General features: G+C 36.3%; 1 protein-coding gene across 23 annotated transcripts in view; it reads right to left on the bottom strand.

Annotated features, from left to right (window-relative positions):
- The window catches only part of MAP2 (microtubule associated protein 2), a 188670-nt gene that overhangs the window by 68782 nt on the left and 93307 nt on the right, over positions 1 to 26581 (bottom strand). For 22 of the 23 annotated variants that reach the window (XM_049784050.1, XM_049784042.1, XM_049784126.1 and 19 more), the window contains one exon: positions 13916 to 14197. In XM_049784050.1, the coding sequence (XP_049640007.1) occupies positions 13916 to 14174 (259 nt within the window). In that variant the 5' untranslated portion in view covers positions 14175 to 14197. Of the gene's footprint in view, positions 1 to 3903; positions 4038 to 13915; positions 14198 to 26581 lie in introns of those variants that run through there. The other variant, XM_049784115.1, reaches the window with a different exon arrangement.

Below are 26581 nucleotides of genomic sequence, written 5' to 3'. Positions count from 1 at the left end.
AAAGTTCTACTTGCAGGACATTTTGGTGACATTTTCAATAATCGTCAACAATTATATTATTGGAGGCAATTTTGGAGTCATGAGCATAAGAAAAGAGTTGCTCAGTGTTTCTTAGCTGTTAAGTCATGAATCTGCCTTTGAAAACTTCATTTTTCATATTCTTTCCAATTGTTATTTTCATCAACAAAATCATACTTAATTATACATCATATAGTTTTTGTAAGTCAAGATAAAATTTTTAGGGGCTAGTGTGACAGTACAGTGGCTATGGTATTTGCTTTGCATACAAATGACCCAGGTTTAATCCCTGGCATCCTGTATGGTATCCTGAACACACCAGGAGTGATCACTAAACAAAGTGAGGAGTAAGACCTGAGTGCTGCTGGGTATAGCCCAAAACAAAGATACATTTTGTATACTTCAAATCTTCACTCTATTTTTACATTGCATTATTCACTAATTCTTTCACAAATACTCCTTTCCTATAGTACTTCAGGGTTCCTACTGAATTCCTTTCTATTATAGCCAAAATTTAGATAGTTTGTTTTGTTTTGTTTTGGTTTGGTTTTTGGTTCACACCCGGTGACGCTCAGGGGTTACTCCTGGCTATGCGCTCAGAAGTCGCTCCTGGCTTGGGGGAACCATATGGGACACCAGGGGATCGAACCACGGTCCATCCTAGGCTAGCGCAGGTGCCACCGAGCCGGCCCCCCAATTTAGATAGTCTTAATTTTGAATTTAGTCACTTTTTAGTTTCTCAATGTGTCCCTTATCTCCATAATTTCTTTTAACACTTTTCCACACTTATACTCTTTGGTATAATTATTATACCCCATTTTTGTAATTTTGGTATAATTATTATACCCCATTCTTTGTTTTATAATATTTCCCTTCTTGATATTGAATACAAATATTTTCTTTTCATTACATTAATTTAAAAATCCTTTAGTTACAAAAATAAACTGCATTGTATATAAAAAAGACTATGGGAATAAATGAAACAGAGCTTATATTTCCAAATACAACCTAGTAGTGAGGATTCAAAAAAAGTAGTTGGAGAGATAACTCACAATCTGAGTGTGCATGTTTTATGTGGGAGATACAGATTTTTGCTGGTTTGCATGGTTTCCTAAGCACTACCAGGAGTAACCCTGAGCACAGAGCAAAAATTAGCCTCTGAACACTACTAATAATGGCTCAATGCTATTCCTTTCCCAAGGTAGTAATCTCAGTAAGATTATAAGACCATATATTCTATATAAAACTAAAAAATCTTTATGTTTATGCCTCAAACTAGCATAATGTTATCAATTATACTTCAATAAAACATTCCACAATTAAAACTACTTGTCAGGTAATAACCACAGAACACTGGAATATTCAGAGGAGGAAGTGAAATTTGAGAAATGAAAATCAGTATCAGAGTTGGGCCTTGATCATGGCTTCTCATAACCCTCTTGGAGGGTACGGTACTTTTGATTAAATGCTTTTCTATAATTTGTTCCACAATACTGCATACAAATGAAACAACAGATTGTTTGGGTAATTAAAGCTTTGTGAAAGACAACATCTTTAGTTTTGAGGGCAGTCCACTCATATTAGGTAAGTAAGAATCAGGCAAAAAAGAGATGTTCATTAATAACTTAGCACCACTTTGTCCTGGGTTTCCAAACTGAAAATTTAAACTGAAAAATATTTTTTGTTTTCAGTCTACTAAAGCTGAATCATCCCTATTAAAGATAATTTTTTCTGGGGGCTGGAGAGATAGAATAGAGATAAGGCATTTGCTATGCATGCAGAAGGACAGTGGTTTGAATCCCGGCATCCTATATGGTCCCCCGAGCCTGGGAGGAGCGATTTCTGAGCGTAGAGTCAGGAGTAACCCCTGAGTGAGTCAGGTGTGACCCAAAACCCAAAAAAATAAAAATAAAAAAAGAAGAAAGAAAAAAGATATTTTTTCTGAATCTTGCTTCCTTCTTTATTATCCATTTTATCTAATATATCTTGAATATTGCTTAAATCAATCAAAAACACAAATATTTTACACTCCATTTCTATATTCTAATATCCACCTAGTATTTGTACATAGTTTTCACTGGTTATAAACAGAGCTTAAGACATATGCTTTCCCTTTTTTCTACTCAGGAGCTTGGCTGGGATTTGAATTTGTACTTTCTTGAGTATTGCTAAATGATGAGTCATTGAGCCAAGTCCCATAGTGAACAGACAGCAAGCAGTTCAGTGGTCCTTTTCCCCTCAGGACTCATGATGCCAAGTTAGATCATGTGTAAACTACTAAGTCTGCAATGCAGCACCAGTTATTCTGTTCATCTGCTCCTGATATGAATTCCCAGACTCCCCTGACAGTCAAATCACGTGCTTTATGCAACATGCTAAGGAGCAGTGAAGTGTGAGGGCATGAGAGTAAGAGAAAAAGCTTGATACCCTGAAGCAGAAGCTTATGGAATTAAAGGAAGGACTGATGACTGCCAGGTTTTTCTTATTCTACTAACCTCCAACAGCAATACAATTAAACCCAAAGCCAAGCCTAAATGTGATACTTGGCATGTAGTGGCAGATACTTATTCACGATATAGATGACCAATCATATCAACATATATGTGCCTATAAATGTATATATATCACATTTGGAAAGAATACATTATTCATTGATGATCAATATATTCTCAAGACAGCAATTAATTTTTCTCTAATTTCTATTCATATTGTTCTCATCTTTTTTTTAATAGTCTGTGAAGTCTTAGAAATATAACAAGAGACAGATCACATCCATGAAAAATTCTAGTCAAAACAAAGGTTTAGATACAAAACTGGCTTCCACGAGTGATTATTTTCATCTGCTCAATACAAATAAAAGGAACAGATTTTCTCAATTGTTATTGTTCTCTAAATGGACATTTAAAAAATTCAAAAATTATAGCATGCTAAATAGAAACTATAATGACAAAATGTGGCAGATAATTAGGAGAAAATTTGAGTAGTTTTTAAAAATTGCAGAACAAAAAAGGACGAAGTAAAAAATATAATGTTAATTAAAATATCAAATTATGTTTATATTCAAAAATAATTTGGTCGAATATATTTTACAAGTAGGTCTGATTTTTATGAGCTCAAATCTATTGCAATTATTAAGAACAAAATTCAAAGATGTTTAAATGTGAGTAGACCAAAAACACTGATAAACTGATAAACATCCTGTTCTCTCTCTTTTTCTCACTTTCTCTCTTAAATGCTTATGATGTGGTTCTGACATTTAGTACAACAAGACAATAATAAAACACAATCAATTTCGAGAAGTTAATGGAAAGAATTTTCTGGAAGAATATATGCAGGGTGTATTTGTGCATACAAATTTATTTTATTTTTAATATATTATAATGTGTTCAATAAAGTCTTGTTCTTCACATTTTGAAGTGTTTGTAGTCAGTAAAATTCCAAGAAATAAAATGTTTAAATTATTGAGTCATTTGATTTGATTAAAACAAGACTAATGAAACAAAGTTTTTTTTTTTGATCATTTGAGTCAGAATTTCTCACTGAAGACAATTTCATTTTCCATTAAGACACTGACTAAATAACAAAGATATGAGGTTAATTTTTATAAGACCTACTTGATAACTGCACATTTAAATGAACAACTTTATCTGGTGCCTGTGCTTTCTTTCAGTATGTAAAAAATCTTAAGTTCTACTTTGCATTACCTGCCACATACAAGATAGGTACTTCTTTATTATAATGTCCATGTATGCTAGTTCTCGTTAGGTTCAGCTCCTTCTATTTACCAACATGACAAACCACATATTATGACTGATGCTAATATCCACAACTGCTTTAAATGGTATCAAGACTACACAGGACAAAGCAAACGTGACAAATACAAACCTCGTGGAATTGCTTTTCTATCAATTCTTGTCTTTCTCACTCTTTCTAGCCTCAGATGCTTAACCTTTGGAAGGAAAACACTGAAAAGATTCCCATTTTCTGTCCTCATCCATCGGTGCTGAAGGCCCAGATGCTGTGCAGAGGCTGTGTGCTTCTCTGCAGAACCACCCTTGAATGCTAAATAACTCTGCTTTGCACACTCCTCTGCGGAGCTCAGTGAAATGGCAGCCCGAGCAATGAGTGGTTGGCATGGCAACAGGGAAAGGAAAATCTGCAATCTCTTTCATTGTGAGGCCAGCCTGCTTATTGCTTGGGGGTGGGTGGTGGTGGCGTGGATGTCTTTAGTCATTTTTACAGGGAAAATGACTGCACTATTTTATTCCATGTACATTAATTTGATTTTCTGTACGATATAACATATTTTAAGTGAGATGACAACTCTTCCTTGTAAAATCTTAGGAATGGAGGCAGGGGACAGATACAAAAGGGTGGGTTTGAATTTTTTTCTAAGATTAAAAAGAGAAAAACAGTTTAGAGACAAAGACAGTTTTCTGTTCATGAATGATGAAAGCTTTTCTCTCATGTTTTTCTAGACCTAAGTTTACCGTATCAGTAAAGATAAGCAAGTATGCTTATCTGAGTATACTCATCACTACACTCTGTAATTTTGTATATATAATACAAACCAAAGACTTTTTGAAGGTGCAGCAGTGGCCTACCCTGGAAAGATGACATTACATATAATCTGAAGAGCTTGCAGAGATCTCTGCTTTGATAGAATCTGACCTGGAGAGAATCCCCAGAAATATTGGGAAAACACAGTAACCCAGAGGAAAGATGGGGTGCTAATTTGCAAAAACTTGGTGCTAACTTGAGTTTTTAAATTTAATCTATAAGCTGACATTAGCTTTTTATCCTCCTGAAGACCTTTCATGATCTCACTAGTGATTCTTACCAATGTTCAAGCATTCAAAATCACAAAAACATTATTTTATGTATGTCAATGCTTCAGCTCTATTCATTTGTCAGACTTGTCTCCTTTAAATTCCACCACTTGTGATGCAAGTAGATAAAGGAATAAACTTGTGATTGTTTGCCATGTTTTATCCATGTGAAGTCAAGGTATAAACACGTAGCAGCTGTATAATACAGTGATCACTCTGGCCAAGGCCAACTATTGTTGATTTAGTTTGATTGTGCTTACACAGGTGCTACTGGGGAATAAAAGGAGCACAGGTTTAGAAGACAGGGGATCTGCATTCAGGAAATAATCATGGGATCTTGGAAGAATGATTAACCCTAGGGGAAGGACTATAAAAAATTACCTTTCTGGTCCTTTCCAGCTTTCTACTATGTTATCTGTATCTACAGCAGAGAGTTAATAGATTGCATTCATGTTTCTAATAAAGAACAATTATTTTGGGGGGGGGCATTTTTGTTTATTTTTCTTTTCTTTTTTTTATTTAACCAACTTTATTACATACATGATTGTATTTGGGTTTCAGTCATGTAAAGAACACCACCCATCACCAGTGCAACATTCCCATCACTAATGTCCCAAATCTCCCTCCTCCCCACCCAACACCCGCCTGTACTCTAGACAGGCTTAAAGAACAATTCTTAACCTTTGTAAAATTTATCTATCTCTCTATTTATCTATTTATCTCTCTATCACCATCATAACAAAAAAAAAACACTCTCTTCTGAATCTTAAGAACTCTCAAAATCAGTATGAGATTTATAAATACGGTATAAGTTTTAGGAAAAATTCCAGGTCACTTCTTTTGCACTATAAAGGCTGTAATGAAGTAAGGATTACAATGGACTCATATATGCTTCATTCATAGTACCACTCTTCCAATTTCTAGCTACGTAACACTGAGCAAGCATATCACTTAGCCACCATGAGATTTAACCTTCACCTTTGTAAAATGAAGATACTCATGATAGCTGTCATCATGACGTTCTGAATAAATGGAATGAAGATAAAGGTGTGGGGATGGCTTATAAGTAAAAGTGTGCTATGTTACAAAAATGTCCAGGTTCTAGCTTTACAAATATTTCAATATTAGTTCTGTAAGCAATCACTGATAGTTTAATAGGAATTAGAAAACTCTTCATTATTGATGATAGGCAGTTGATCGAAAATAAGGAAGTTTTTCAGTTGTAGGAAACAGAAACTGAACTGATATTGGCTGAAAATTCCAATTTCTACTATTACAAAGGGCAGGTCCAAAATGATCCTTCCTCAAGCACAGTAAGGATAGATTTGATATCTTAAATAACAAGCTACCATATTAAGCAAAAGTGAGCTACATTGCTAAAATACTTGCACAATTATTATGGAAATAAATTGTTTTCCATAATTTTAAAATGTCATCTTAAAGGTTACCTTTTTGTTCTTTACTTTCTAAAATTATTTTCCAGGGGCTAAAGTGATAATATGAGGCAGGGTGATTGACTGCCTTACATATAAGCAAAGTGGGTTTGATCCCTTGTACCCCATATGGTCCCGAGTACCAAAGCAGTGATTCCTGAGCACAGAGCCAGGAATATGCCTTGAACACTGCTGGTGTGGTCCAAAAGGCAAATCTAAATTAATTAAATAATTTTCCACTACTCTGTACTTGTACATCACTACTTCAGCTTTCTATGAATAATGCTAATAATGACTAAGAATTCAAATATCAGTTTGCCCCCTTTTCTCAGATAAGGCTCTTAATTTCAGTAAGATTTGGAACTGTGGAGACCAGAATTCATCATTACTTTCTTCCATAAAGGTGTAAAAGAGAGGAAGGATTTATGATAAAACACCACTCTTATTATTTATGTATCAGAAAAATTTAGGATGCTATAGTCCTATTATATAAATAACTCTCCTAATGGCTCAAATCTCAATGGTTTCCTCCTTTTTATTCAGGCTTTGTGAAATAGCTTGTAAACTGGACATTTTAATAACTAAATATTAAAAAAATGCATTAAAATCATTAGAAGTGAGAAATAACCTCTATCTACTGTTTTCTGACCTCGTTTTAAACTATGAGAAAAGGGTGCAATTCTAGAAAAGGAAGCTGAAAGAGATACAAATGAAAACATTTTGAGCATTCTTTGTTGGCAGTGATGTGAAGAAAAAGGAACTTTATCCACTTCTGGTGGAAATGTCAACTAGTTCAGTCTTTTTTGGAAAAAAATATGGATACTTCTCAAAAAATAGATATTCAACATCCATGTGATACAGTAATTTCATCTCTGGGTATCTACCCCATGCCAAAAAAATCACTATTCAAAACATACATTTGCCCTTCTAAGTTCATTGCAGCACTATTTACAATAGGCAAAAGCTAAGAATGACCCTAGGATCTATGAATAATTAACTAAAGAAAGAAATGATGATACCTATACACAATGGATTATTACTCAGCGTTAAGGTTGGTGGGCAGGGAAACTAGGTATACTGATGAAGGAGAATGAAAACTGGGGAAAGCATTGATGTTGGAACAATGTAAGACTGAAATCCAATCATGAATAACTTTATTAATCATGGTGTCTCAATAAAAGAAAAGGTAAAATCATGGAATGTACTGCTATGTGGGTGACTCTAGAGAGTGTCAGAGTGAGTGAATTTACAGTCAAGGGGTAATCTCTCACATCTGGAATATAAATAATTATATTGGGGTAATAACAAATTCCCTAGAACTGAAAAAACTAGAACTGTTTTTAAGTAAGAAACTTACTATAGAAGAGTATACAGGGACAATGGTGAAGGAAAGCTGAAACTCTAGTGGAGAGTGTGGTACTGGAATAGTTTATGCATAAAGCCCTATCTAAATGAACAGTTTTGTAACTGCTTTCCTAAAATAAAATAAAATAAAATAAAATAAAATAAAATAAAATAAAATAAAATAAAATAAAACACAATAGACCAAAGACAGGATGACTATGAGTTTGAATGTTTTAATTAAAGGTTACTGAAGCCCAGAAATGAAAGTGAATATTTAAAGAGAGACATGAAAGAGAATAAGATAAGGGCCTCTGTTAAAATAATCCACTGATGAAGAAAAGGATTGAGAGATTTTTTTATCATAGGTGATTCACTTATCATGTAGTCTTATTTATAGAGAAGCACAAAAGAAACCACCTTGAGGGCAAGATTCATTTCTACAAATTATGACAGAACTATCTATACTTATTTGTTTTGTTTAGGGCCAAAACCTGCAGGGCTAAAAGCTTACTCTTGGTTCTAAGCTTAGAAATCACACTTGGTCCAAATAAAAAAAAAAGAAAAGGAAGGAAGGAAGGAAGGAAGGAAGGAAGGAAGGAAGGAAGGAAGGAAGGAAGGAAGGAAGGAAGGAAGGAAGGAAGGAAGGAAGGAAGGAAGGAGGGAGGGAGGGAGGGAGGGAGGGAGGGAGGGAGGGAGGGAGGGAGGGAGGGAGGGAGGGAGGGAGGGAGGGAGGGAGGGAGGGAGGAAGGAAGGAAGGAAGGAAGGAAGGAAGGAAGGAAGGAAGGAAGGAAGGAAGGAAGGAAGGAAGGAAGGAAGGAAGGAAGGAAGGAGGAAGGAGGGAGGGAGGGAGGGAGGGAGGGAGGGAGGGAGGGAGGGAGGGAGGGAGGGAGGGAGGGAGGGAGGGAGGGAGGGAGGAAGGAAGGAAGGAAGGAAGGAAGGAAGGAAGGAAGGAAGGAAGGAAGGAAGGAAGAAAGAAAGAAAGAGAGAGAGAGAGAGAGAGAAAAAGAAAGAAAGAAAGAAAGAAAGAAAGAAAGAAAGAAAGAAAGAAAGAAAGAAAGAAAGAAAGAAAGAAAGAAAGAAAGAAAGAAAGAAAGAGAGAGAGAGAGAGAAAGAGAGAGAGAAAAAGAGAAAGAAAGAGAAAGAGAAAGAAAGAGAAAGAAGAAAGAGAGAAAGAGAGAAAGAGAGAAAGAAAGGAAGGAAGGAAGGAAGGAAGGAAGGAAGGAAGGAAGGAAGGAAGGAAGGAAGGAAGGAAGGAAGGAAGGAAGGAAGGAAGAAAGGAAGAAAGGAAGAAAGGAAGAAAGAAAGAAAGAAAGAAAGAAAGAAAGAAAGAAAGAAAGAAAGAAAGAAAGAAAGAAAGAAAGAAAGAAAGAAAGAAAGAAAGAAAGAAAGAAAGAAAGAAAGAAAGAAAGAAAGAAAGAAAGAAAGAAAGAAAGAAAGAAAGAAAGGGCCCGGAGAGATAGCACAGTGGCGTTTGCCTTGCAAGCAGCCGATCCAAGACCAAAGGTGGTTGGTTCGAATCCCGGTGTCCCATATGGTCCCCCGTGCCTGCCAGGAGCTATTTCTGAGCAGACAGCCAGGAGTAACCCCTGAGCACAGTCGGGTGTGGCCCAAAAACCAAAGGGAATAAAAAAGAAATCACACTTGGCAGTGCTCAGACTATAGTATAGTGCTCAGACTATACAGAGTTCCAAGGATTGAATTCAGACTGGTCATGTACAAGACAAACATCCTGCCCACCCAAAAGAGGCCTACAACAAAGAAGTAGAACAAAGATCTTTAAGTTTAACCAGTAAAGGCCTGAATACCACAACACAGATAGAATCTATCTCTGAGAACTGTGGCATGTCAAAAATATTCTAAGAAACATTCTATAAGAGAAAAGATGAATATGAAGATAGATTGTATGGGGATTATAAATAGACTACTATAAAATCTTAGCCCTCTTTTAAAATAATCATTTTAAGGATTGAAGAGATGGATCAATGAGCTGAGCAAATGCATACGGGAGACACAGGTATAAATCCTAGCACTGCATGATCCCCAGAAGTGACATCAAAAGCAATGTTCTATGGTTGTAACAATATGGGTAGGACATTTGCCTTTTTCCTGGCTGACTCCAGGTTTGATTCCTGGTACTGCATATGGTCCCCTGAGCCCATCAGGACTTATTTTGAGTGCAGAGCCAGGAGTAAATCCTGAACACTACAGGGAAGAAGAAAGAAAGAAGGGAAGAAGTGAAATAGAAGAATGAAGAAGAAGAAGAAGAAGAAGAAGAAGAAGAAGAAGAAGAAGAAGAAGAAGAAGAAGAAGAAGAAGAAGAAGAAGAAGAAGAAGAAGAAGAAGAAGAAGAAGAAATAGTAGTAGTAGTAGTAGTAGTATGAAGGAGGGAGAAGAAAGAGGAGGAGGAGGAAGAAGGAAGAAATAAAAAAGGAGGAAAAGGAGAAGGAGGAGAAGTAAGAGAAAGAAAGAAGAGCGGAAGGAGAAGGAGGAGGAGAAAAAGGAGAAAGGAGGGAGAAGAAGACGAGGAGTCAGAATCTTAAGGCCCAAATCAGGTATAAATTCAATTTAAACATGGGTTAATTACTGAAATGTTTATATTTTTCTCTTCTACTAATTTCCACACATGAATTTTTTCTTTTCTTTATTGTTACCCCCCCCTCCCCAACCCTTTCACTGACACACACGGATTTAATACTATGCCTCTTCTTTCTTTATAGTGGAAGTAGAGAACAAAGTGTGTGTCAAAAACCAGGAGGCCTCCACACATGAATTTTCATGAATTATTTTTGGAAGGAAGTTAGTTAAAAATCACACTTCAAGGTTACAGAGATAGATAAAGAGGCTGAAAGCATGCTTTGCATGCACAAGTCCCAGATTTGATCCCTGGCACCACATCTCTCCTGAGCACTGCTGGCAGTAATGCCTGAGTTTAGAGCCTGAGGCAACCCATAAACATCACTGGATATGACCTTAAATAAAACAAACAAATCACAGCATAGTTTGCATCAAACATATAATTCCATTAAACCACAGGTGGCTGTTTAGAACACTTGCTATATTTTCATAAGTATTCTCCCAAAGACAATGTAAAACTTATTTGAAATATGTTAAGTTGAATTAAAATTTAATTCTGGATTGTCCTAAATCCATAATTTAAAATAAAGAATTCTGGTGTCTTTTTTTTCTTCTTGTTTTTAGATGACACTTAGTAGTTCTCAAGGCTACCTCTTGTGTCTATGTTCATAGGTCACTTCTGTCAGGTATCAGGGGATTATACAATGTGTGGTGCTGGGGACTTAACCAGGTTAATCACCTGCAAGGCAAGCATCTTAACTCCTGTACTATTTCTTCTGCCCTTGGTTTCTTTTTAACTCATATCATTCTTCTTAGCTAACTAAGAAACACTGATGAAAGCTAACACTCATCTGGGAAGTAGATTTTTTAGATGCTCTTTCGTATTGCATTAAGATCATGGATAAAAATAAAATAGATAATGTTGGTTTTCTATAGATTGACGAAGAATTTAGTTGTGATTCTTTTTCTTAAGAGTATTATAAGCTTCTATAATTAAATTCATGGTTAAGTAGTAAGATTAAAAGACAAAGAAAAATCTTTCAATATTTTCATCATTAATTTAGAAAGAAATCTCCTCTTGGGACCAGAGAAATAATACAGTGCAAAGAGTGTTTGCCTTGCAAGCAACTGACCCAGGCTCTATCTCTAACATTCCATATGGTCCCCTGAGGACTACTTGGAGTAATTTTTCTGAATAAAGATCCAGGAGTAACTGCTAAATAATGCTGAGTAGGGACCAAAAATAAACATAAAAGAAATCTGCTCTACACTCATTCATTCTTTCAGTCACAAATAAACAATTAATGAGTAATGGATAAATAATGGCAGATGCTATTAGAGATTATGATGAGCAAGATTTTGATCTATCAAATCACATTTTCCTTTTCACCAAATTTTGATCTAATGTCTTTATTTCCTTTTACTTCAATCTGTCAATTTTTCTAGGTAGAACTGCTGATATCCTTTCTTACCTTCTTTATATTGTCTTGGTTTTAGTTTGGGGGCATACCTGCTATACTCAGGGCTTAATCCTAGATCTGTACTTTGGGATGACATTGGTTGAAATGAGGGGCCCATACGTAGATCCTAGGATTGACCCTGTATCAAATACATTGATTTCAACTACACTACCTGCTATACTCTCACTTCTCTCTCTTTTTTCCAAGTCTCAAAGTGTGTTTCATTCATCTATAGAATATTTTACTTGAGTAAAAATCACCTATTTTTGTTTTTTAATAATAGGAACTAACTAATCAACCCCCAATAATAGAAAAATTGGGGGCTAATGAGATAGTTCAGTAAGTGGAGTACATACCTTGCATGCAAAACACAGATTTAATACCAAGAACTATATTGTGCCATAAGCATATAGTCTCCCAAGCAATTCTAAAGCAGGGATAGTAGTGAATACTGCTGCTTGAAGCCATAAAACAAGCAAAATAGTGAAATGGCAAACTGTTATTGGTCCCTTTACTTTGTACCCTGAGCTGCTCCTAGAAGCCTCATTATGAACATGGAAAGTAAAAATATTACTTTTGTTATTAATTAATTAATTGTTACTAATAGGATGCATGTGCCTATTGTTAGAACACAGTTTTTCAAACCATTGAATTACATTAGTCATTAATACACTTTTCCTACTCCAAGTGGAATTCTGTAGGTTACTTGTTTTTTTTGTTGTTGTTGTTGTTTTTGTTTTTTTTGTTTGTTTGTTTTTTGGTTTTTGGGCCACACCCGGCAGTGCTCAGGGGTTACTCCTGGCTGTCTGCTCAGAAATAGCTCCTGGCAGGCACGGGGGACCATATGGGACACCGGGATTCGAACCAACCACCTTTGGTCTTGGATCGGCTGCTTGCAAGGCAAGCGCCGCTGTGCTATCTTTCTGGGCCCAGGTTACTTGGTTTTTAATCATAGCAACTGCCTCAAACAACTTCGCAAAAATTAGACATCTTAAAATACAGTGAAGTGTGACCTAAAGTTAAAACTGTGAACTATCTTAAGCTTATATTTTATGCAAGATTTGAAAGATACTGAATAGAAACGAATTCCTTTTGAGCTTTAACAATACTCTACCACTTCTCTACAAATTTGCTGTAGCACCTCAAGATGCTTTGGTGTGCAATTTGGAAAATTTGGCCCATTATAGAAACAACCCTCATCTTTGACTTTCTATCTTACTCATTTGGCATTTATCACATTATTGTTTACTCTTAAGTGTACTAAATAAACAGATATTATGTCTGCTACAAGGTAATATGTTCCATGAAATTCAAAAGCCATTCCGTGCATACTGCCATAGATACTAACACAATTCTTGTATGTATAAAATGTTAAACAGAGACTGAGAGAGTACAGTGGGTAGTGTGCTTGCCTTGCACTAGCTAACCCAGGTTTGATCCTTGGTATCCCATGTAGTCTCTTGAGCACCACCAGAAGTGATTCAAAGGGGCATAGCCAGGAGTAAACCTTCAGTATCTCATGTCTTGCCCCAAAACAAAAAAAGAAAAGAAAAGAAAGAAAGAAACTGTTTAACAGTAGTTGGTTTGTTATCATAGCCCGCATTTAAATATATATTAATGTAATTTCTCCTCAGTCATTGAAAATGATTTCATATTTTCACAAAAATTTAAGTACATTTATGTTGTATATATGAAACTCAACTAAATAAATCAAGATGTCTCAAAATGTTTGTAAAATAAGATTTCTCAATAAAAATGTATTGAGTACATTTCTGGAAAAAGCATATAGTGGACAAGTGTTGCTGACTAATTGATAAGAGTGTAAAACCAATCTTTTAATAAAGAAGGGATGACTTTGAAGAGGCCACCATCTTTCCATTTACTTTTGCAGGTAGTGTGTCTATAACTTACTGTGTTCAAATCTGAATTATAGTAAAATAAAAACAGTATTATACTATATTATAAAAACTATACTATAGGATAGGTTTTATGTATTATATTAATACAATACAATGAGCACATTAATAATGGCATTATTTATGCTAGGGTAGAGTGGATGACTGAGGAAATTAAACTTTGAAAGGAAATTAGAAGTAAATTACATTCTTATAAGAATCTGTATAAAATCTATCTAAGAAAGAACAACTAACAGCCAGCAGACACATGAAAAAATGTTCATCGTTACTTATTTTTTGGGAAATCCAGCACACACTGCAAAGCAAAATGAAAGTATAGGGTGAGAAGAGCATTTAGTTACCTGCTGTCTCTCTGTCAGCTGAGGTCAGCTCTCCGTTGATCCTATTCTCTTTGGTATTTGAATAGGTTTCCCTTGACCCATCTTCTCCAAAGGTGCCCTCTTCATCCTCTCTGTATGGGAATCCATTGGCGCTCCGGACAAGTCCTTCCCCTGCCTCGCCTTGATTCTTAATCTCAGAATGTGAGTGGGCAGATGCCTCAGTCAGCTGAGCTGAGGACCAATGAGGTACCTTTGCTTCATCTTTCTGATCATCTGCCATTCTTCAATGTCCTCTGATCTCTTCTGCGATTGGAAGAGGAGAAATAGTAGTCATCAATTTGGAGAAATCTAATTTGATATTAGTAATCCAAAATTAGCAAATTTACTTCACATTCAATTGTAAGTTTTTGACTAGAAATATACTCAAGTGGCTGGGATGTGTCTCAGTGTATAAAGGATAGGTATCACTGTTCATGGTTCTAGTTTTGAATACAAAATATGACCCTGACAGACCCCCACCCCCAATGCTGAGCACTACAGGGTGTGGAACTATTTTAAAAAAAATCCCTATTAATATAAAGAGGTTCTGATCATTAAAAATTGGCTTTTATAGATATTTTCTGTGGTAGCAAAGTTATCTGTCAGTCAAAAATATAGGCATAATTTATAGTCTACCCCAGTCTCCCTATCTGTGGATTCAATCATCAAACCTGGCTACTTGAATCCAAAATATAAACCAACTGATAGAAGAATAAATCTGTGTATAAATCGACACTTACAACTCAAAACTGTGTGATTCAAGAGTTAACTGGAAAAAGAAAAAGAAAACAAGGAAAAAACTTATCTTTAACTTGAAAAAAAGAAAAATAAGGAAAAAAACTCATGTTTAGTTTTTAAAGACTTATTTTTATTGACATGCAAATGTGGTTGAATGTATTGTAAAATATACAAGAATACAAGGAAAATTTGAGAAGAATGAGAATAGTAGAAAAAGATGTGAAAAATGGAAAATGCTAAATTGTGAACAATTACTACAAATAATTTTTTAAATCACAATGTTCCATGGAATCAAGAAGACAAAGATCAATATATCAAACTTTTCTGTTTGTAGATGCTCAGTTCAAGCCATAAAATAGGTTTCTCTTCTGATATACCAAAATCATTACATATACAATATTTTTCAGCAACTATTGGCATAGGACAAGGACCTAAGAATTTCAAAAGTACAAACAAAAGGGTTAGTTGTAAATATGTCCTAAAATATTGTTTAGACTAAATGAACATTCAGGGACAGATATAAAAAGTGTCTGAGACGCTAAACCCTGGTGTGAGGAGTGTATCCTCAAATGTCACTTTCCATGGACAGCTGAAAACTTAGCTACATAATTTTTTTTATCAAGACAATTACAAAATTTCTACACTATACTGTCATTGACCCCCGCCCCACCACATATCAAAGGACAAATTCAGCAGTCCAAACATTGTGCCTCCTTTTAGTTAAAAAGGCTACTCCCTATATCTAGTAACGTGAAGATTTAACATTATTTCAAACTTTAAATCTTTTATTCAGTACCAGGAGTTGGCACCAGGAACACAGGATTTCACATCTGCCAGGCATGTGCTCTATTTATGAACTACATCTCTGACACAATTTGTAATCTTTTGAGTCATATATTTCCTTTTTTTTTTTTTGGTGTGTGTGTGTGTGTGTGTGTGTGTGTGTGTGTGTGTGTGTGTGTAAGTGTGCCTGTGTGTGCATTTTGAATCACAGCAAGCATTTCCTGAAATTTATTTCTTTGACTTTGCTTAAAGATCATTATTGTCGAGACACCCTGAAAAACAGAGACACGAGTTTCCTCTCACCAAAAGGACAAAGCTAAGCTGAAGGCTCCTTGGCCATGCTTATCCCCGAATTAATGTACACCAGTATAAAATGTAGAAAAACACATTGCAAAGGAGACTATGAAAAAGCATCTCAGACCAACACTGAAGACCCACAAGTAGCAGCCACCAATGTAGCTTCTCTGAGAAAAGACTTAAGAGAGGAAAATTGGAGGATGGCTAAGTTCAACAAAATGAATGCTTCTCCAAGAGTAAATCACCTAGCAAGACTTAACCTTCAGGTTTGAAAGAAGGATACATAACTTCACAGATAAACAACAGCTGAGAAGCTTTACAGGCTCAAAACCAACATTAAAAGAAACACTAAAAGGTTGGGGCCAGAGAGATAGCATAGAGGTAGGGCATTTGCCTTGCATGCAGAAGGACTTGGTTCTAGTCCTAGCATCCCATATGGTCCCTCGAGCCTGCCAGGGGGCAATTTCTTTGTTTGTTTTTTTTTTTGGGGGGGGGCATACCCGTTTGACGCTCAGGGGTTTTTCCTGGCTATGCGCTCAGAAATTGCCCCTGGCTTAGGGGGACCATATGGGACACCAGGGGATCAAACCGCGGTCTGTCCTAGGCTAGTGCTTGCAAGACAGACGCCTTACTTCTAGTGCCACCACTCCAGCTGCTGGGGGCAATTTTTGAGTGTAGAGCCAGGAGTGGCCCCTGAGCGCTGTGGAGTGTGACCCCCCCAATAAACAAAAAAAATAAATAAAAGGGGGCCGGAGAGATAGCATGGGAGTAGGGCATTTGCCTTGCATGCAGAAGGACGGTGATTTGAATCCCAGCATCCCATATGGTCCCCCGAGCCTGCCAGGAGTGATTTCTGAGCATAGTATCTCTCTCAATGTCAATGGACTAAGTGCACCAGTTAAGAGACAAAAGTAGCAAAATGGATTAAAAAGTTGAATCCTACATTTGAAGCCTCTAAGAAACACATCCAAATAGTCAGAGGAAACAGATTCAAAGTCAAACTAGGAGAACAATCATTCAGTCGAACAACTACCTTACAAAGGCTGGAGTGGCCATATTATAACAGATGACACAGACTTTAAACTTAAAAACGTTACAAAAGAGAGTGATAGATATTCTTAATAATTAAGGGATATGCGCACCAGGAAAAAAAATCACACTCAAATATATGTGCACCCAGTGAGGGACCAGCAAAATATCTGAAACAATTGCTGACAGATTTGAAGAAAGACATCAGTATTAACACAGTGACAGTAGGAGACTTCAACAATGTCCTGTCATGCATTGATAGGTCAACTAGACTTATACCCAACAAGAATATACTAGCTCTGAAAGAAGACATGAAAGAGAATAGCTTAGTAGATATCTATAGGGCTCTCCATTTCCAGAAAACTGGATACACAATCTTCTCTAAAGTACATGGTTAATTCTCCACAATAGAACACATGCTGGACCGTAAAACATACTTTCATAAAATCAAAAGGATAGAAATGGTAAGAACTACCTTCTCAGATTATCATATACTGAAATGAAATGTGAAACACAGAGATAAAAAAAAAACTTTAACACCCGGAAATTAAACAGCTCACTATGATTTCATCAAAGACTAAACCAAAGAGAAAATCAAGATTCTTGCAAACAAATGAGAATGAAGACATGAATGATTAGAATTTATGGTACACAGCAAGTGGTACTGTGAGATCAATCAGATTTCATCCCACTCAATATGTACCCTGTTACTCATTGACTGGAAACAACTTTGAATGTAACACCAGGGGTTGATGTTTAGACCACCTAATTCCACTTCCGGTGTAGTGTATTTCTTCCTTATAAATACTGGGGTTTCAGGAGAACTCTCTTGTTTCTGGACTTCTCAAGAGGCTTGCAGCTTCTTACAAGCTGAAGGCTTACAGGTTAGAATTACTGAACTCGTTGTGTATGTGTGTGTGTGTGTGGTGTGTGTGTGTGTGTGTGTGTGTGTGTGTGTGTGTGTGTGTGTGTGTGTGTGTGTGTGTGTGTGTATTGTTTCCTACAATGACATTTGCTCAAGATCCTAGTCACTCCAGTGTCCTGCCTCTGGAACCTGAGGCCTAAAGCTAAAAGATGGATTTTTATTTTACTAAGATACTATACAAATATAAAGGGTAATCAGAGGTTACTTTGAGAAGCTCTATGCCACAAAAATTGAGAACTTGGAATAAATAGATAAATTCTCAGACTCCAATAAATTCTCAAGGCTAAAACAAGATGATCTGGCATATCTGAACAAGCCTATCACTATCAAGATAATCAAAATGATAATCAAAAGTCTTCACCAAAACAAAAGCACAGGCTCAGATGGATTCATTAGAAAATCTTTCAAACATTTTTTTTATTAATAATTTTTATTTTGACCAAAGTAGCTTACAAATCATTCACAGCAGTATTTTAGGTACATAGTGACATTGAATCAGGGCACTCCCACCACCAATGTTGTCCTCCTTCCACCCCTGTTCCCAGCATACATCCCATATCACCCCTTCTTTGCCTCGGGTTACTAGTATAAGTGGTCCCTTCTGTGTCTAGCTTGTTGTAGATTGAATATCGATTCTGTTGTAGTTGGCTTTAGATTTGATGTTAAAGTCTGATCATTTTTTATTTCTACTTGATGTTCACACGACTGTTTGGTCTTGGTGCCCTCCATTATTATTTCCCCCTCAATTTTTGAGGCAGAACAAGACGGTTCAAGTTATGTGGTTCTGTTTGAAGGTAAGAAAAAAAGAAAAAAAAAAGGGGGGGGGGGCAAAAATTCAAACAAGCAAAATCAGGAGGAGTCCTTCTAGAGACTATAAAAATCAGTTTAAGAAAAGAAAGGAAAAACAAAAGTAAAACATAAGAATAATACAAAAAAAATCAAACCCCCCAAAACCCCCAAAACAAAAACAAAACAAAAACAAACAAAAAAGAAACCCTGAAGAGCACCACAGCAATAAAGACAACAATCAAACACCAACCAGGGTCCTGAAATAAAGATGAATCAAAGCACAGGGGGGGGGGGGGAAGGCAAAGAAAAGAAAAAAAAAAAGCAACATTTTTTTTTAATTTGTGCTATTTTTTTTTTTTTTGCATAAGCACAGTAAAAATTGGGGAGATTAGAAAGAGAATTCCCCTGGTCTAAGAGATACAAAATTTCTCTGCCCTTGGTATACTGTTATGGGTATAACTATAGGCTCCGTACATGCTCTTTTACTCTCCCCTAGATCCTTTAGTGATGTCTACAAGTTTTTTGCTCTGTCGTGATGATAATAAGAGGACCTATTGCCAATCCTATCCAGCTCTTCCAGGAAATTGAAGAAAAAGAGACACTCCCAAATAGTTTTTATGAATCTACCATCAACCTGATACCAAAAGCAAAGAAAGATGCCACACAAAAAAGAGAACTATAGACGAATATCTGTAAGGAACACAGTTGTAAAAAACAAATTTTAAACAAAATCCTAGCACACAGGATCCAAGGGCTCACCAAAAAGATCATTCACCATGACCAAGTAGGATTCATTCTAAAGACACAGGATGATTTAACATATGCAAGTCAATTGACATAATATACCATATCAATAAAAGGAAAAGTAAAAACCATATGATTATATCTTTAGATTTAGAGAAAGCATTTAGAAAGGTCATATAACTGTTCATGATAAAAACTCTCAACAAGATTTAGAAGGAACATTTCTCAATATAGTCAATGCCATTTACCTCAAGTCCATGGCAAATATTATACTCAATGAGGAAAAACTGAAACCCTTTTGGGACAAGACAAGACAGTCTCTCTTGCCCCTCCCATTCAACATAGTACTAGTAGTCTTCCCTTAGCAATTAGGCAAGGAAAAAAATTTCAAGCTAATGCTGATAGGAAAGGAAAGTCAAGCTCACTGTTTGCTCTAATGACATGATAATAAATTAAGAATACCCCAAAAAAGCATGCCAAAAGGTTCTAGAAACAATAGATTTATATAGCAAATGGCAGTCTACAAAACTAAGACAGAAACATCAATAGCTTTCATATAAACAAATAGTGATATAGAAGAAATAAACATTAAAAAACAATGCTATTACAAAAGTACCAAAGAAACTCAAATAACTTGGTGTCAACTTAAATAAAGAGGTGAAGGACCTAAATAAAAAATATAAAACACATGGGGCCAGAGAGATAGCACAGTGGTAGGGCATTTGCCTTGCAATCAATCAGCCAATTCAGGATAGACAGTAGTTCAAATCCCGGTGTTCTATATGGTCATCTGTGCCTGCCTGGAGCAATTTCTGAGCATAGAGCCAGGAATAGCCCTGAGTGCCACCTGATGTGGCCCAAAAACCAATATATATACACACACATGTATATACACATATATACATACATATATGTATATATATATAACACAGATTCAAGAAATAAAAGAGGATACAAAGAAATGGAGACATATACCCTACTTATAGGTTGAAAAAAATCAACATCAATAAAATAGAATTAATCTGCAAAATATTGTACAGTTTTTAATAATATGTATATTTAAGCACCATGATTGCAAACCTGTTTATAGTTGGGTTTTAGTTATTAAAATAATACACTACTGGGGCTGAAGAGGTGCGCAGCAATAGTGTTTGCTTTGCACACAGATGACCTAGGACAGATCGAGGTTCGATCCCCTGGAGTCCTATATGGTCCCCCAAACCATGAGTGATTTCTGAGTGCAGAGCCACGAGTAACCCCTGAGCATCACCAGGTGTGGCTCAAAAACTAAAAACAAACAAACAAAAACACCACCATTCACCAGTGCAACATTCCTACCACTTGTGCCTCCATCTCCTCCTCCCCCCACCTGCCTGTATTCGAGACAGGTTTCTTTTTTTTTTTTTTTTTTTTTTGGTTTTTGGGCCACACCCGTTTGACGCTCAGGGGTTATTCCTGGCTATGTGCTCAGAAATCGCCCCTGGCTTGGGGGGACCATATGGGACGCCGGGGGATTGAACCGCGGTCCTTCCTTGGCTAGCGCTTGCAAGGCAGACACCTTACCTCCAGCGCCACCTACCCGGCCCCCGAGACAGGTTTCTATGTCTATCACTCACTACCATTATCATGAGAGTTCTTAGTATAGTTATTTCTCTAATAGCACTCACCAATTTTTGTCGTAAGCTTCGTATTGTGGAAGTTCTTTCAGGTCTTATATCTATTGTTGTGGGGTGCTATTACAATAATGTATTTTATTATTCTTATCCCACAGAGGAACAAAACTATTCTGTGTCTTTCTCTACCCATCTGACTTATTTCACTCAGCATATAGTTTCCATGTATGTCCATGTATAGGAAATTTCATGATTTGATTTTTAATAATAGTTGCATAGTATTTCATTGTGTATATGTACAATAGTTTCTTTAGCCACTTATTTGTTGTTGGGCATCTGGGTTGTTTGCAGATACTGGTTATTATAAATAGGGCTGCAATAAGCATGACTATGCAGAGGGCATTTATGTATTGTCTTTTTGTGTTTCTAGGGTAAATCCCTAGGACTGGTATAGCTGGATCATGGGAATTCAATTTCCAGTTTTTGGAGGAATCTCCATATTGTTTTCTATAAAGACTGTACTAGACAGCATTCTCACCACCAGTGAATGAGAGTTCCTTTCTCCCACACCCAAGCCAGCACTGAATTTCTTTTTCTTTGTGATATATGTCAGTCTCTGTGCCATCAGATAGTACCTCATTGTTGTTTTGATTTGCATCTCCCTGATGATTAGTGATATGGAGCATTTTTTATGTGTCTTTTGGTCATTTGTATTTCTTCTTTGAGGAATTGTCTGTTTATTTCATCTCCCCATTTTTGATGAGGTTAGATAAATTTTTATTGTTAAGTTCTGTCAGTACCTTGTATATTTTGATACTAGCTCCTTATCAGATTATTATTGGGTAAATAGCCACTCCCATTCTGTGGTTGTCTTTGTATCCTAGTCAATATTTCCTTTGAGGAGCAGAAGCTTCTCAGAGTCCTATTTGTTAATCTCTGCTTCCCCTTTTTTGGACAGTGTTGTTCCCTCCTTGAAGTTGCCTTAAGTCTCAATGTCATGGAGTGATTCACCCACATGTTCTTCTATATACCTTATGGTTCAGGGTCTGATATAAAAATTTTAATACATATGGATTTGACCATTGTGCTTGGTGTTAGATGGAGGTATGAGTTCACATTTTTGCATGTGGCTGACCAGTTTCCCAGCACCACTTGTTGAAGAGGCTTTCCTTGCTCCATTTTCTGGTCCCCTACCCTTTATAAAAGATAAATTGGTCATATGTCTGGAAACTTTCTCTAAATACTCAGATCTATTGGATTGGTCTGAACATCTGTCTTTATTTCATTACCATGCTGTTTTAACAACTATTGCTTTGTAATGCAATTTAAAAATCAGGAAAGTGATGCCTCCCATATTCCTTTTCCCAAGGATTGCTTTAATACTTATGAGTGTTTATTGTTACAAATAAAGTTGAGGACTGTTTGATCTATTTTGTTGAAGAATCTCATGGCTATCCTTAGGAGGATTGCATTAAATGCATACATGCTTTGGGGAATATTGTCATTTTAATAATGTTAATCCTCTCAATCCATAAACAGGGTATGTCTCTCCATTTCCTTGTGTCCTCTTTTATTTCTTAAAGCAGTATTTTGTAGTTTTCTTTGTATAGGTTCTTCACTGCTTTAGTTAAGTTGACTCCAAGGTATTTGAGTTTGTGTGGCACTAATGTGAATGGGATTGGGTTTTTTGTTGTTTTGTTTTTTGTTTGTTTGTTTTTGGGCCACACCTGGTGATGCTCAGGGGTTACTCCTGGCTATGCACTCAGAAATCACTCCTGGCTTGAGGAACCATATGGGAGGCTGGGGATTGAACTGCGGTCCATCCTAGGCTAGTGCCTGCAAAACAAATGCCTTATAGCTCTGGGCCACCATTCCTGCCTCGTGGTTTTTAATGTCCATTTCTTCATTATTTATGTATAAGAAGGCCATTGATTTTTCTATGTTAATTTTGTAGCCTGCCATTTTTGCCATATGAATCTATTGTTTATAGAAGCATTTGGTATAGTCTTTAGGGTTTTCTAAATATAGTATCATGTCATCTGAAAACAGTGAGAACTTGATTTCTTCCTTTCCTATCTGGATGACCTTGATATCCTTTTATTGCCTAATTGCTATGGCAAGTACTCCAGTACTATGGTGAATAGGAGTGGTGAGAGGGAGCAGCCTTGTCATGTACCAGATTTTAGAGGAAAGGCTTTTAGTTTATCTTCATTGAGAATAACATTTGCCATGGGTTTGTGGTAGATAGCCTTGATTATACTGTGTAAAGTTCCTTCCATTTGCTTCTGTTGAGAGTTTTTTTAATCATGAATGGATGTTAGACCTTATCAAATGCTGTCTCTGCACCTATTGATATGTTCATATGGTTTTTATTTTTCTTTTTGTTGATATGGTGTATTATGCTGATTGATTTTCATATGTTAAAACATCCTTGCATTCCTGGAATGAAACATACTTGGTCATGTATTATGACCATTGTGATGAGGCATTGGTTCCTATATGCCAGGATTTTGTTAAGGATCTTTGCATTGGTGTTCATCAGGGATATTGGTCTGTAGGTTTCTTTTTTTGTAGCTTCTCTGTCTGGTTTTTGTAACAGGATGATGTTAGCTTCAGAATAACTATGTTTCTGTTTCTTCAATTTTTTAAAAGAGCCTGAAAAGATTTGGTAGTAGTTCCTCTTGAAAGATTTGAAAGAACTTGTTAGTAAATCCATCTAATCCTAGATTTTGTTTTGGGGAAGACTTTTGATTAACATTTTAATTTCTTGTTTAGATATGCTAGATCATCCTCATTCAACCATGGAATTTTTTAAGAGTCCAAGAAACTATCCATTTCTTCTAAGTTCTTAAGTTTTGTGTCATAGTTTCTCAAAATAGTCTTTTTTTTCTTCCCACCACCCCTCAAAGCAGTCTCTTATAACCCTGTATTATCTGCAGTAATCTCCCCCTTTTCATTTCTAATTTCATTTACTGAGTTTCACTCTTTCCTTTTCTTTGTGAGCTTTGCTAGTGTTTTATCAATCTTGTTTATTTTTTAAAAGATCCACTGTTTGCTTTCATTGATATTTCAGTTTGATTTTTGGATTTCCTCTTCATTGATTTTTGCTCTAAGCTTTATTATTTCATACTACCTACCTATTTTTTTGGTTCATTTTGTTGATAATTTTCTAATTTTATACGCTGTGTCATTAAGTTATTTATGAAGGCCCCTTCTTCTTTCCCTATTTGTGTTTGCAAAGCTTTAAATTTTTATCTTAGTAGTGCTTTTGCTGTGTTCCACAAATTCTGATAATTAGTGTCTATTTGCATTTGATTTTAGAAATTTTTATTTCTTGTTTGATTTCAGATCTGATCCACTGATTGTTCAGTAGTGAGCTGTTTAATTTCCAGGTTTTAAAGTTTTTTCTCTGTGTCCCATTGTAGTTCACTTCTAATTTCAGTGCATTGTTGATTGAAAATTTTGTCTGTTCAATTTCTATCCTTTGATTTTATGGAGGTACATTTTAAGGGACAGCATGTGATCTATCTTAAAGAATGACCCATCTGCATTGGAAAAGAATGCATATCCAGTGTTCTAGGGGTTGAGTGCCATATATATATCTACTAGTCCACTTTCTTTCATTTCTCCTTTCAGAGTAAGTATATTCTTGTTAGGTTTCATCACAGTTGACCTATCAAGGGTTGACAAGGTGGTGCTGAGATCTCTCACTACTGTTTTGTTGCTATTGATGTCTATTTCAGATTTGTCAATAATTGTATTAAATATTTTTTCTGGCACCTCATTGGGTGCATATATGTTTAGGAGTGTGATTTCTTCCTGATGTACGTATCTCTTGATTGTTACAAAATGTCCATCTTTGTCCCTTATAACTTTTCTAAGTCTAAAGCTTGTGTCATAAGATATTAATATGGCCACTCAAACTTTTCAAGGGAGTTGTTTGCATGGATGATTGTCATCCAACCTTTGATTTTTGAGTCTATGTTTGTTCTGACTATTCAGATGTGTTTCTTGTAGGCAACATAATATTGAATTCAGCTTTCTGATCCATTTCACCACTCTGTCTCTCTTTTTTTTTTTTTTTTTTGGTTTTTGGGCCACACCCGGCGGTGCTCAAGGGTCACTCCTGGCTGTCTGCTCAGAAATAGCTCCTGGCAGGCACGGGGGACCATATGGGACACCGGGATTCGAACCAACCACCTTTGGTCCTGGATGGGCTGCTTGCAAAGCAAACGCCGCTGTGCTATCTCTCCGGGCCCCACTCTGTCTCTCTTAACTGGTACACTTAGTCCATTGAAATTGAGAGAGATAATCGTCATGGGATTTAGTGTCATCTTTGTGTAGCAATTTGGTATGTCTTTTGGTCTGTCTTGTCTTAAAGTAAACCTTTTAGTTTTTTCTTTTAAGGCTGGTTTTGAAATTGTAAGGTTTCTGAGCTATTATTTATCCATAAACCTATGTATGTTCTCTTCAAACCTGATCAGGAATCTGGCTGGATGCAGAATTCTAGGCAAAACATTCATTTCATTGAGTTTTGTCACTATATCCCACCACTGCCTTCTGGCTTTGAGGGTTTCTTGTAACAAGTCTGCTATAAATCTTAAGAACACTCCTTTGAATGTAATTTCCCATTTGATTTTGCTACTTTCAGTATTCTATCCCTATCTGTGAGATTCATCATTGTGACTAGGATGTGACTTCGGGTGCTTTTCTTTGGGTCTCTTTAAGCTGGTACTCTTCAGGCACTCTTGATTTGCTCTGCAATGATGTCCTTACTGTTTGTTGGTTCTTCCTGGGGATTTTTTTCTTGGGTCACTGGGACTCTAATGATTCTTACGTTGTTTCTGTTGAGTTTATCAAAGACTTTTATTTTCATCTGTTCACATTCGAGTATTTTTTCCATTGTCTGATAATTTGCTTTAAGACTCTCTGTAATCTCTTCTGTTGTATGGATTTGTTATGCATCTCATCTTCCAGCTTACTGATTTGATCCTTAGCTGCTGTTATTCTGTTGAGAGAGGCTTTCCAGTGAGGTTTTCATTTCACCTACCAAGTTTTTCAGTACTGTTATTTCTGTTTGGAATTTTCTGATTTCAATTTTTATATTCTCTTGATTCTTATTTGTGGTTCATTCAGCTGAATCCATGCTTTTTTGAGTTCTATGAATATCTTCCATACTTCTTCTCTAAACTCCTTATCTGAGATGCCAAATATGTGGTTGGCACTTTTTGATCATTCAAGCTGCCAAATTCATTCTCTATGCATAATATTGGCCTGCGTTGTTTACCCATTGTCATGCTTTTAGTGTCGTGTTTTCTATGTGTTGTGCTGGGGTTTGTTGGCTAGAGGTATGCATAGCCATGAAGCAAAGTGTAGTGTCTGTGCTTTCCCTGATCCACTCTTTGTAGGCAGAGATAGTCTAATTCACTAATGTGCCCTCAGAAGATGTTATAGATGGGTGGTTCATGGCAGCCTCACAGAGCAGAACAGAAGTCATTTAAAATGTATAAAATGTATTCCAGAAGTATATGGAAGAAAATAAGCTCCACTATTCATGGGCTAAAACAGCCTACTTCACTGATTTGCTCTCAGGAGATGTTATGGCTGGGGTAGCTCATGGCTGCCTTATGGAACAAAGCAGGGAGCAAAGCAGAAGCCATTTTCACATTGAACAATTTTAATGCAATCCCTCTAATGATGAATTTCTTCAAATAAGGAAACCAACACTCC

This window comes from Suncus etruscus, chromosome 1 (genome assembly GCF_024139225.1).
Source record: "Suncus etruscus isolate mSunEtr1 chromosome 1, mSunEtr1.pri.cur, whole genome shotgun sequence".
In the NCBI taxonomy this organism is placed as follows: Eukaryota; Metazoa; Chordata; class Mammalia; order Eulipotyphla; family Soricidae; genus Suncus; species Suncus etruscus.
The sequence above is the reverse complement of the archived record's forward strand: the minus strand, read 5'-3'. Positions and strand labels throughout refer to the sequence as shown.